Below are 13,429 nucleotides of genomic sequence, written 5' to 3'. Positions count from 1 at the left end.
ATTCCAATTCCTGATCGCCATTCCAAATATCGATCGCGTTTATTGATCCAACGCTGGGTACTGGAAACACACATTCTCCGCTGTTCTGGTGGTGGGCGATTACTTGGATCGTCTCCGGTTACTTGTTGTCTGACAATTAAAATGTGGAAGCAGGACTTTTCTTTCCTCATGCGTTTCATTCAATCCAATCCAAAGGGGTGCAGTACCATCCGGAAAGACGCTAGGGGGCGGTATTTTCCCTGTTCGAGTTCAGACAGATCCCCACTGGTAACGTGAGGCTATCACACACTGTTTGATAACCTGGTCCAATTCACATTCCACCATTCTGAAACCACTTCAATCACTATACAAACAAGCAATCCAAATTCTAGACAAGAAACCATTCAGGTACCATCATTGTCACATTCTAAAAAAATATTATCTACTCAGTTGGGAAAACCTGACTATATCAAAACGTCTGTCTAGTTTTTAAAATAAAGTGTGGATTGGCTCCTCCTCCTTTGTCCGGTTTCATCAACCTCAAGTTTGCCTCAACCAGGAACACTAGAGGTGCGGCAAGGGGGGACTGTACAATCCCTTTAAAAAAAAGTGTATTTTGGCCAGGCCGTCTTCTCATACAGAGCATCCCACCAATGGAACTCAATTCCTCAAACAATTAGAGTGTCCACATCATACCATTCATTCAAGTGCAGGGTTAGGGAATAACTCATTGAAAACCAGCACTGTCAACACTGATGTGTATGTGTGTGTGGATATGGTGCGTCTGTCTATGTCTGGGTCTGTTAAGCTGTAGGAATATTTTGCCTAAAGGTACATGCCTAAGTATATGGACGATTGCTTTACTTCTGCAAGGTCAATTTGCATGTTCTTGGTATCTAGGAACATCTAGGGACCTGGGGGTGTGTATTTCCAGTGTCAGAAATATTGTGTCTGTTACTAGGCTGAGTAAATTGTAATGAAGAAAAGGAGAATATAAATTAGGATTTATGATTTTTGCATCTTTGACGAGCTCATTCACCACCTTTATTGAGATCATGTGTACAAAAAATCTAAGCAAATGAATAAAGGGAAGATGATTAAACAGAAGGATTTGTAGATACAGTAATTAATGATAATCGATTTTAATTATAAATTCATATTTGACCTTTAACTTGACCTTGACCTTATTATGGCCACTTATTATGTTTTTTTACGATAATTAGCATTTTCCGATAAATTCGTATTTCCGATAAATCGTATAAAACATCGGTAAAAATGAAAATATACACTTTTACTACTGTTTTTGATAGGGTTATGGTATTTACTCTTGGCTACAAATTATTATTTTTTAAAACATTAACCTCTTAACATCCAAGGGCCCACATGTGGACGATTCTTTGCCGACCTCTAGTGGCTCGGGTGTGCATTTCTTTTAATACAATATATACCGGTATGTAGAATTAAAGCCCAATTTGTTGCCTGTCGATTGCCCTTTCAGGTGACAAAATCCGTTCAGCGGTTCTCGAGTTACATGCCGATATGTGAGGCGTGCCCCAAAGTACGCAAAAGTACACATTACCACCCCCGACTCCCGGGGCTCTAGCTCCGTCAATCATTTGGCGATCTCGAAAATCTTTGCACACGGTTGTAGCCAATGAGTGTGGCTTTCCAATGATACCCCATGATATGATAATTGGGGATCTAATACAGTCTCTATTGATCGATTTATGATAAAGAATGATAAAGTCCCCTATAGGGGGACCTTAAGGCTTAACAGGTTAATATGTCATGATGTGCTCTGTCCTTGTGTCCATGACTGTATTGTGACCTGTATCCCTATCGTATGTCTATGTGCTTTTGTTGTGTTTTTATTCTAATGTTATTTATCTTGATTTTATTCTGATTTGATTTTATTCTGTTTTTATTGCTAACCCTTTTTTTACACAGGATTTTAGCCTGTACCTTCTGGCAGGGGGACTGCCAATGGAAATTAGCCTTTTGGCTAAAAGTGGGTGCATTTACATCTGTAAAATGTTTTATTAATGTACACTGTCCCCCTTGAACAAATAAAGTAAACCTAAACCTAGATTGATGAAAAATGAATGGAAATCGATAATAAAAAAAAAAACTTGATCTCTCGTCGTTGGCACTCAACGGTTGGCATGAACTAACGAGAAATCTCGTCGTTGGCACTCAGTGTTAAGCACCCCCCACAGCCCAAATGGAATGAAAAAAAATATATACATATATTATAATTTTTTTTCAATAAATTTTTTTTCATAGCAGTGGCGGTCCTGATTCAGCAGCAGTGCAGCGTTGAATGCATATAAGGGAAACACTGACTATTATCACTACTAGTACTAATGCTATTACCATAATCACTATTGATACTAATACCACTACTAATACTAATACCACTACTATTACAACTGGTTATAGGTAGATTCACTATTGTGTTATATCTCTTGGTGATAGAGAGTGACAACATATGTCTTTATATGGAAATGTTTGAAGTTATTATGACTTGAACGCCCTCTGTCTTCCAGGCTCAGAGTGATGGCATCAGACTGCAGCTGCGTGTTGACGAGCTCTGCCACAAACATGAACCCAACGGTAACGAGTTACAACCATGTCTGTCTGAAGAGACCTCTGTTCACCTTCTTGATATCACTGCGCCCAGTGGTTGTCCGCCAACAGAAAATAGTTCAGACTACTGTATGTATCTGAAAGTCACAACATGTGAATAATACAGTTTTGGAGTTGATAGATGGATAGATAGTAGATGGATAGATAGTTTGATCCATCCTCAGAAGTAGATTATGTTCCACAGTAGGTGCGTATGTAACACAACAAGTAAGACGAGGATGTACAGGAACACTTAAGTACAGGGGTCACACAGCAGAGACAGAGACACGGATTGACACTCAATAAACCACAGACCGAATTTAGATTAGATTAGATTATTTAATTACCACACAGCCAGGCTGGTGGGAAAAAAATGTCAGTGCATATATCATTGTTCCAACAGAACATCACTTACAAATACATACTGCATGCATAATAAATACAAAAACCACAACATCACAATTTATGTCCGTAACAGCAGAGGTAGTGGTTATATCTCGCATAACTTAAGAGGTTATTTGTTTACAGTTTGTATGGCTGTGGAAACAAAGCATGGGTTAGTCTATATACCTACAGCCAGAAGGAAGGTCTTTCTGCACATGGGTTAGTCTATACCTACAGCCAGAAGGAAGGTCTTTCTACACATGGGTTAGTCTATATACCTACAGCCAGAAGGAAGGTATTTCTGCACATGGGTTAGTCTATACCTACAGCCAGAAGGAAGGTCTTTCTACACATGGGTTAGTCTATATACCTACAGCCAGAAGGAAGGTCTTTCTGCACATGGGTTAGTCTATATACCTACAGCCAGAAGGAAGGTCTTTCTGCACATGGGTTAGTCTATATATCTACAGCCAGAAGGAAGGTCTTTCTGCACATGGGTTAGTCTATATACCTACAGCCAGAGGGAAGGTCTTTCTGCACATGGGTTAGTCTATACCTACAGCCAGAAGGAAGGTCTTTCTGCACATGGGTTAGTCTATACCTACAGCCAGAAGGAAGGTCTTTCTGCACATGGGTTAGTCTATATACCTACAGCCAGAAGGAAGGTCTTTCTGCACATGGGTTAGTCTATATACCTACAGCCAGAAGGAAGGTCTTTCTGCACATGGGTTAGTCTATATACCTACAGCCAGAAGGAAGGTCTTTCTGCACATGGGTTAGTCTATATACCTACAGCCAGAAGGAAGGTCTTTCTGCACATGGGTTAGTCTATATACCTACAGCCAGAAGGAAGGTCTTTCTGCACATGGGTTAGTCTATATACCTACAGCCAGAGGGAAGGTCTTTATGCACATGGGTTAGTCTATACCTACAGCCAGAAGGAAGGTCTTTCTGCACATGGGTTAGTCTATATACCTACAGCCAGAAGGAAGGTCTTTCTACACATGGGTTAGTCTATACCTACAGCCAGAAGGAAGGTCTTTCTACACATGGGTTAGTCTATATACCTACAGCCAGAGGGAAGGTCTTTCTGCACATGGGTTAGTCTATATACCTACAGCCAGAGGGAAGGTCTTTCTGCACATGGGTTAGTCTATATACCTACAGCCAGAAGGAAGGTCTTTCTACACATGGGTTAGTCTATATATCTACAGCCAGAAGGAAGGTCTTTCTGCACATGGGTTAGTCTATATATCTACAGCCAGAAGAAAGGTCTTTCTACACATGGGTTAGTCTATATACCTACAGCCAGAAGGAAGGTCTTTCTGCACATGGGTTAGTCTATATACCTACAGCCAGAAGGAAGGTCTTTCTGCACATGGGTTAGTCTATATACCTACAGCCAGAAGGAAGGTCTTTCTGCACATGGGTTAGTCTATACCTACAGCCAGAAGGAAGGTCTTTCTGCACATCGGTTAGTCTATACCTACAGCCAGAAGGAAGGTCTTTCTGCACATGGGTTAGTCTATATACCTACAGCCAGAGGGAAGGTCTTTCTGCACATGGGTTAGTCTATACCTACAGCCAGAAGGAAGGTCTTTCTGCACATGGGTTAGTCTATACCTACAGCCAGAAGGAAGGTCTTTCTGCACATGGGTTAGTCTATATACCTACAGCCAGAGGGAAGGTCTTTCTGCACATGGGTTAGTCTATACCTACAGCCAGAAGGAAGGTCTTTCTGCACATGGGTTAGTCTATATACCTACAGCCAGAGGGAAGGTCTTTCTGCACATGGGTTAGTCTATATACCTACAGCCAGAAGGAAGGTCTTTCTACACATGGGTTAGTCTATATACCTACAGCCAGAAGGAAGGTCTTTCTACACATGGGTTAGTCTATACCTACAGCCAGAAGGAAGGTCTTTCTACACATGGGTTAGTCTATACCTACAGCCAGAAGGAAGGTCTTTCTGCACATGGGTTAGTCTATACCTACAGCCAGAAGGAAGGTCTTTCTGCACATGGGTTAGTCTATACCTACAGCCAGAAGGAAGGTCTTTCTACACATGGGTTAGTCTATATATCTACAGCCAGAAGGAAGGTCTTTCTGCACATGGGTTAGTCTATACCTACAGCCAGAAGGAAGGTCTTTCTGCACATGGGTTAGTCTATATACCTACAGCCAGAAGGAAGGTCTTTCTGCACATGGGTTAGTCTATACCTACAGCCAGAAGGAAGGTCTTTCTGCACATGGGTTAGTCTATACCTACAGCCAGAAGGAAGGTCTTTCTGCACATGGGTTAGTCTATATACCTACAGCCAGAGGGAAGGTATTTCTGCACATGGGTTAGTCTATATACCTACAGCCAGAAGGAAGGTCTTTCTGCACATGGGTTAGTCTATATACCTACAGCCAGAAGGAAGGTCTTTCTACACATGGGTTAGTCTATACCTACAGCCAGAGGGAAGGTCTTTCTGCACATGGGTTAGTCTATACCTACAGCCAGAAGGAAGGTCTTTCTGCACATGGGTTAGTCTATATACCTACAGCCAGAAGGAAGGTCTTTCTGCACATGGGTTAGTCTATATACCTACAGCCAGAGGGAAGGTCTTTCTGCACATGGGTTAGTCTATATACCTACAGCCAGAAGGAAGGTCTTTCTGCACATGGGTTAGTCTATATACCTACAGCCAGAAGGAAGGTCTTTCTACACATGGGTTAGTCTATACCTACAGCCAGAAGGAAGGTCTTTCTACACATGGGTTAGTCTATATATCTACAGCCAGAAGGAAGGTCTTTCTGCACATGGGTTAGTCTATATACCTACAGCCAGAAGGAAGGTCTTTCTGCACATGGGTTAGTCTATATATCTACAGCCAGAAGGAAGGTCTTTCTACACATGGGTTAGTCTATATACCTACAGCCAGAAGGAAGGTCTTTCTACACATGGGTTAGTCTATATACCTACAGCCAGAAGGAAGGTCTTTCTACACATGGGTTAGTCTATATACCTACAGCCAGAAGGAAGGTCTTTCCACACATGGGTTAGTCTATACCTACAGCCAGAAGGAAGGTCTTTCTACACATGGGTTAGTCTATATACCTACAGCCAGAAGGAAGGTCTTTCTACACATGGGTTAGTCTATATCTACAGCCAGAAGGAAGGTCTTTCTGCACATGGGTTAGTCTATATACCTACAGCCAGAAGGAAGGTCTTTCTACACATGGGTTAGTCTATATACCTACAGCCAGAAGGAAGGTCTTTCTACACATGGGTTAGTCTATATACCTACAGCCAGAAGGAAGGTCTTTCTGCACATGGGTTAGTCTATATACCTACAGCCAGAAGGAAGGTCTTTCTGCACATGGGTTAGTCTATATACCTACAGCCAGAAGGAAGGTCTTTCTACACATGGGTTAGTCTATATACCTACAGCCAGAAGGAAGGTCTTTCTGCACATGGGTTAGTCTATATACCTACAGCCAGAGGGAAGGTCTTTATGCACATGGGTTAGTCTATACCTACAGCCAGAAGGAAGGTCTTTCTGCACATGGGTTAGTCTATATACCTACAGCCAGAAGGAAGGTCTTTCTGCACATGGGTTAGTCTATACCTACAGCCAGAAGGAAGGTCTTTCTGCACATGGGTTAGTCTATACCTACAGCCAGAAGGAAGGTATTTCTACACATGGGTTAGTCTATACCTACAGCCAGAAGGAAGGTCTTTCTACACATGGGTTAGTCTATACCTACAGCCAGAAGGAAGGTCTTTCTACACATGGGTTAGTCTATACCTACAGCCAGAGGGAAGGTCTTTCTACACATGGGTTAGTCTATATACCTACAGCCAGAAGGAAGGTCTTTCTACACATGGGTCAGTCTATATACCTACAGCCAGAAGGAAGGTCTTTCTGCACATGGGTTAGTCTATATCTACAGCCAGAAGGAAGGTCTTTCTACACATGGGTTAGTCTATATACCTACAGCCAGAAGGAAGGTCTTTCTGCACATGGGTTAGTCTATATACCTACAGCCAGAAGGAAGGTCTTTCTGCACATGGGTTAGTCTATATACCTACAGCCAGAAGGAAGGTCTTTCTGCACATGGGTTAGTCTATACCTACAGCCAGAGGGAAGGTATTTCTGCACATGGGTTAGTCTATATACCTACAGCCAGAAGGAAGGTCTTTCTGCACATGGGTTAGTCTATATACCTACAGCCAGAAGGAAGGTCTTTATGCACATGGGTTAGTCTATACCTACAGCCAGAAGGAAGGTCTTTCTGCACATGGGTTAGTCTATATCTACAGCCAGAAGGAAGGTCTTTCTGCACATGGGTTAGTCTATATACCTACAGCCAGAGGGTCTTTCTGCACATGGGTTAGTCTATATACCTACAGCCAGAAGGAAGGTCTTTCTGCACATGGGTTAGTCTATATACCTACAGCCAGAAGGAAGGTCTTTCTACACATGGGTTAGTCTATACCTACAGCCAGAAGGAAGGTCTTTCTGCACATGGGTTAGTCTATACCTACAGCCAGAAGGAAGGTCTTTCTACACATGGGTTAGTCTATACCTACAGCCAGAAGGAAGGTCTTTCTGCACATGGGTTAGTCTATATACCTACAGCCAGAAGGAAGGTCTTTCTACACATGGGTTAGTCTATACCTACAGCCAGAAGGAAGGTCTTTCTACACATGGGTTAGTCTATATACCTACAGCCAGAAGGAAGGTCTTTCTGCACATGGGTTAGTCTATACCTACAGCCAGAAGGAAGGTCTTTCTGCACATGGGTTAGTCTATACCTACAGCCAGAAGGAAGGTCTTTCTACACATGGGTTAGTCTATACCTACAGCCAGAAGGAAGGTCTTTCTACACATGGGTTAGTCTATACCTACAGCCAGAAGGAAGGTCTTTCTACACATGGGTCAGTCTATATACCTACAGCCAGAAGGAAGGTCTTTCTCCACATGGGTTAGTCTATATCTACAGCCAGAAGGAAGGTCTTTCTACACATGGGTTAGTCTATATACCTACAGCCAGAAGGAAGGTCTTTCTGCACATGGGTTAGTCTATATACCTACAGCCAGAAGGAAGGTCTTTCTGCACATGGGTTAGTCTATATACCTACAGCCAGAAGGAAGGTCTTTCTGCACATGGGTTAGTCTATACCTACAGCCAGAGGGAAGGTATTTCTGCACATGGGTTAGTCTATATACCTACAGCCAGAAGGAAGGTCTTTCTGCACATGGGTTAGTCTATATACCTACAGCCAGAAGGAAGGTCTTTATGCACATGGGTTAGTCTATACCTACAGCCAGAAGGAAGGTCTTTCTGCACATGGGTTAGTCTATACCTACAGCCAGAAGGAAGGTCTTTCTGCACATGGGTTAGTCTATATACCTACAGCCAGAAGGAAGGTCTTTCTACACATGGGTTAGTCTATACCTACAGCCAGAAGGAAGGTCTTTCTGCACATGGGTTAGTCTATATACCTACAGCCAGAAGGAAGGTCTTTCTACACATGGGTTAGTCTATACCTACAGCCAGAAGGAAGGTCTTTCTGCACATGGGTTAGTCTATACCTACAGCCAGAAGGAAGGTCTTTCTGCACATGGGTTAGTCTATACCTACAGCCAGAGGTAAGGTCTTTCTGCACATGGGTTAGTCTATACCTACAGCCAGAAGGAAGGTCTTTCTGCACATGGGTTAGTCTATATCTACAGCCAGAAGGAAGGTCTTTCTGCACATGGGTTAGTCTATACCTACAGCCAGAAGGAAGGTCTTTCTACACATGGGTTAGTCTATACCTACAGCCAGAAGGAAGGTCTTTCTGCACATGGGTTAGTCTATATACCTACAGCCAGAAGGAAGGTCTTTCTGCACATGGGTTAGTCTATATACCTACAGCCAGAAGGAAGGTCTTTCTGCACATGGGTTAGTCTATACCTACAGCCAGAAGGAAGGTCTTTCTGCACATGGGTTAGTCTATATACCTACAGCCAGAAGGAAGGTCTTTCTACACATGGGTCAGTCTATATACCTACAGCCAGAAGGAAGGTCTTTCTACACATGGGTTAGTCTATACCTACAGCCAGAAGGAAGGTCTTTCTGCACATGGGTTAGTCTATATACCTACAGCCAGAAGGAAGGTCTTTCTGCACATGGGGTAGTCTATATACCTACAGCCAGAAGGAAGGTCTTTCTGCACATGGGTTAGTCTATATACCTACAGCCAGAAGGAAGGTCTTTCTGCACATGGGTTAGTCTATATACATACAGCCAGAAGGAAGGTCTTTCTGCACATGGGTTAGTCTATATACCTACAGCCAGAAGGAAGGTCTTTCTGCACATGGGTTAGTCTATATACCTACAGCCAGAAGGAAGGTCTTTCTACACATGGGTTAGTCTATACCTACAGCCAGAAGGAAGGTCTTTCTGCACATGGGTTAGTCTATATACCTACAGCCAGAAGGAAGGTCTTTCTGCACATGGGTTAGTCTATATACCTACAGCCAGAAGGAAGGTCTTTCTGCACATGGGTTAGTCTATATACCTACAGCCAGAAGGAAGGTCTTTCTGCACATGGGTTAGTCTATATACCTACAGCCAGAAGGAAGGTCTTTCTACACATGGGTTAGTCTATATTCCTACAGCCAGAAGGAAGGTCTTTCTGCACATGGGTTAGTCTATATACCTACAGCCAGAAGGAAGGTCTTTCTGCACATGGGTTAGTCTATATACCTACAGCCAGAAGGAAGGTCTTTCTGCACATGGGTTAGTCTATATACCTACAGCCAGAAGGAAGGTTTTTCTGCACATGGGTTAGTCTATACCTACAGCCAGAAGGAAGGTCTTTCTGCACATGGGTTAGTCTATATACCTACAGCCAGAAGGAAGGTCTTTCTGCACATGGGTTAGTCTATACCTACAGCCAGAAGGAAGGTCTTTCTACACATGGGTAGTCTATACCTACAGCCAGAAGGAAGGTCTTTCTGCACATGGGTTAGTCTATATACCTACAGCCAGAAGGAAGGTCTTTCTGCACATGGGTTAGTCAGTCTATATACCTACAGCCAGAAGGAAGGTCTTTCTGCACATGGGTTAGTCTATATACCTACAGCCAGAAGGAAGGTCTTTCTGCACATGGGTTAGTCTATATACCTACAGCCAGAGGGAAGGTCTTTCTGCACATGGGTTAGTCTATATACCTACAGCCAGAAGGAAGGTCTTTCTGCACATGGGTTAGTCTATATACCTACAGCCAGGAGGAAGGTCTTTCTACACATGGGTTAGTCTATACCTACAGCCAGAAGGAAGGTCTTTCTACACATGGGTTAGTCTATATATCTACAGCCAGAAGGAAGGTCTTTCTGCACATGGGTTAGTCTATATACCTACAGCCAGAAGGAAGGTCTTTCTGCACATGGGTTAGTCTATATATCTACAGCCAGAAGGAAGGTCTTTCTACACATGGGTTAGTCTATATACCTACAGCCAGAAGGAAGGTCTTTCTACACATGGGTTAGTCTATATACCTACAGCCAGAAGGAAGGTCTTTCTACACATGGGTTAGTCTATATACCTACAGCCAGAAGGAAGGTCTTTCTACACATGGGTTAGTCTATACCTACAGCCAGAAGGAAGGTCTTTCTACACATGGGTTAGTCTATATACCTACAGCCAGAAGGAAGGTCTTTCTACACATGGGTTAGTCTATATCTACAGCCAGAAGGAAGGTCTTTCTGCACATGGGTTAGTCTATATACCTACAGCCAGAAGGAAGGTCTTTCTACACATGGGTTAGTCTATATACCTACAGCCAGAAGGAAGGTCTTTCTACACATGGGTTAGTCTATATACCTACAGCCAGAAGGAAGGTCTTTCTGCACATGGGTTAGTCTATATACCTACAGCCAGAAGGAAGGTCTTTCTGCACATGGGTTAGTCTATATACCTACAGCCAGAAGGAAGGTCTTTCTACACATGGGTTAGTCTATATACCTACAGCCAGAAGGAAGGTCTTTCTGCACATGGGTTAGTCTATATACCTACAGCCAGAGGGAAGGTCTTTATGCACATGGGTTAGTCTATACCTACAGCCAGAAGGAAGGTCTTTCTGCACATGGGTTAGTCTATATACCTACAGCCAGAAGGAAGGTCTTTCTGCACATGGGTTAGTCTATACCTACAGCCAGAAGGAAGGTCTTTCTGCACATGGGTTAGTCTATACCTACAGCCAGAAGGAAGGTATTTCTACACATGGGTTAGTCTATACCTACAGCCAGAAGGAAGGTCTTTCTACACATGGGTTAGTCTATACCTACAGCCAGAAGGAAGGTCTTTCTACACATGGGTTAGTCTATACCTACAGCCAGAGGGAAGGTCTTTCTACACATGGGTTAGTCTATATACCTACAGCCAGAAGGAAGGTCTTTCTACACATGGGTCAGTCTATATACCTACAGCCAGAAGGAAGGTCTTTCTGCACATGGGTTAGTCTATATACCTACAGCCAGAAGGAAGGTCTTTCTGCACATGGGTTAGTCTATATACCTACAGCCAGAAGGAAGGTCTTTCTGCACATGGGTTAGTCTATACCTACAGCCAGAGGGAAGGTATTTCTGCACATGGGTTAGTCTATATACCTACAGCCAGAAGGAAGGTCTTTCTGCACATGGGTTAGTCTATATACCTACAGCCAGAAGGAAGGTCTTTATGCACATGGGTTAGTCTATACCTACAGCCAGAAGGAAGGTCTTTCTGCACATGGGTTAGTCTATACCTACAGCCAGAAGGAAGGTCTTTCTGCACATGGGTTAGTCTATATACCTACAGCCAGAAGGAAGGTCTTTCTACACATGGGTTAGTCTATACCTACAGCCAGAAGGAAGGTCTTTCTGCACATGGGTTAGTCTATATACCTACAGCCAGAAGGAAGGTCTTTCTACACATGGGTTAGTCTATACCTACAGCCAGAAGGAAGGTCTTTCTGCACATGGGTTAGTCTATACCTACAGCCAGAAGGAAGGTCTTTCTGCACATGGGTTAGTCTATACCTACAGCCAGAGGTAAGGTCTTTCTGCACATGGGTTAGTCTATACCTACAGCCAGAAGGAAGGTCTTTCTGCACATGGGTTAGTCTATATCTACAGCCAGAAGGAAGGTCTTTCTGCACATGGGTTAGTCTATACCTACAGCCAGAAGGAAGGTCTTTCTACACATGGGTTAGTCTATACCTACAGCCAGAAGGAAGGTCTTTCTGCACATGGGTTAGTCTATATACCTACAGCCAGAAGGAAGGTCTTTCTGCACATGGGTTAGTCTATATACCTACAGCCAGAAGGAAGGTCTTTCTGCACATGGGTTAGTCTATACCTACAGCCAGAAGGAAGGTCTTTCTGCACATGGGTTAGTCTATATACCTACAGCCAGAAGGAAGGTCTTTCTACACATGGGTCAGTCTATATACCTACAGCCAGAAGGAAGGTCTTTCTACACATGGGTTAGTCTATACCTACAGCCAGAAGGAAGGTCTTTCTGCACATGGGTTAGTCTATATACCTACAGCCAGAAGGAAGGTCTTTCTGCACATGGGGTAGTCTATATACCTACAGCCAGAAGGAAGGTCTTTCTGCACATGGGTTAGTCTATATACCTACAGCCAGAAGGAAGGTCTTTCTGCACATGGGTTAGTCTATATACATACAGCCAGAAGGAAGGTCTTTCTGCACATGGGTTAGTCTATATACCTACAGCCAGAAGGAAGGTCTTTCTGCACATGGGTTAGTCTATATACCTACAGCCAGAAGGAAGGTCTTTCTACACATGGGTTAGTCTATACCTACAGCCAGAAGGAAGGTCTTTCTGCACATGGGTTAGTCTATATACCTACAGCCAGAAGGAAGGTCTTTCTGCACATGGGTTAGTCTATATACCTACAGCCAGAAGGAAGGTCTTTCTGCACATGGGTTAGTCTATATACCTACAGCCAGAAGGAAGGTCTTTCTGCACATGGGTTAGTCTATATACCTACAGCCAGAAGGAAGGTCTTTCTACACATGGGTTAGTCTATATTCCTACAGCCAGAAGGAAGGTCTTTCTGCACATGGGTTAGTCTATATACCTACAGCCAGAAGGAAGGTCTTTCTGCACATGGGTTAGTCTATATACCTACAGCCAGAAGGAAGGTCTTTCTGCACATGGGTTAGTCTATATACCTACAGCCAGAAGGAAGGTTTTTCTGCACATGGGTTAGTCTATACCTACAGCCAGAAGGAAGGTCTTTCTGCACATGGGTTAGTCTATATACCTACAGCCAGAAGGAAGGTCTTTCTGCACATGGGTTAGTCTATACCTACAGCCAGAAGGAAGGTCTTTCTACACATGGGTAGTCTATACCTACAGCCAGAAGGAAGGTCTTTCTGCACATGGGTTAGTC

At 43.3% G+C, this 13,429-nt stretch overlaps 1 protein-coding gene across 1 annotated transcript in view; it reads left to right on the top strand.

Moving 5' to 3' along the window:
- The window catches only part of spdl1 (spindle apparatus coiled-coil protein 1), a 95,178-nt gene that overhangs the window by 51,020 nt on the left and 30,729 nt on the right, over nucleotides 1–13,429 (top strand). The window contains 1 exon segment of the mRNA XM_084339501.1: nucleotides 2,526–2,592. Coding sequence (XP_084195627.1) covers nucleotides 2,526–2,592 — 67 coding nt within the window.

This window comes from Notolepis coatsorum (assembly GCF_963971535.1).
Source record: "Notolepis coatsorum genome assembly, contig: SCAFFOLD_115, whole genome shotgun sequence".
NCBI classification, from domain to species: Eukaryota; Metazoa; Chordata; class Actinopteri; order Aulopiformes; family Paralepididae; genus Notolepis; species Notolepis coatsorum.
Note: the sequence above shows the minus strand (reverse complement) of the source record. Positions and strands in the feature narration are given on the sequence as shown.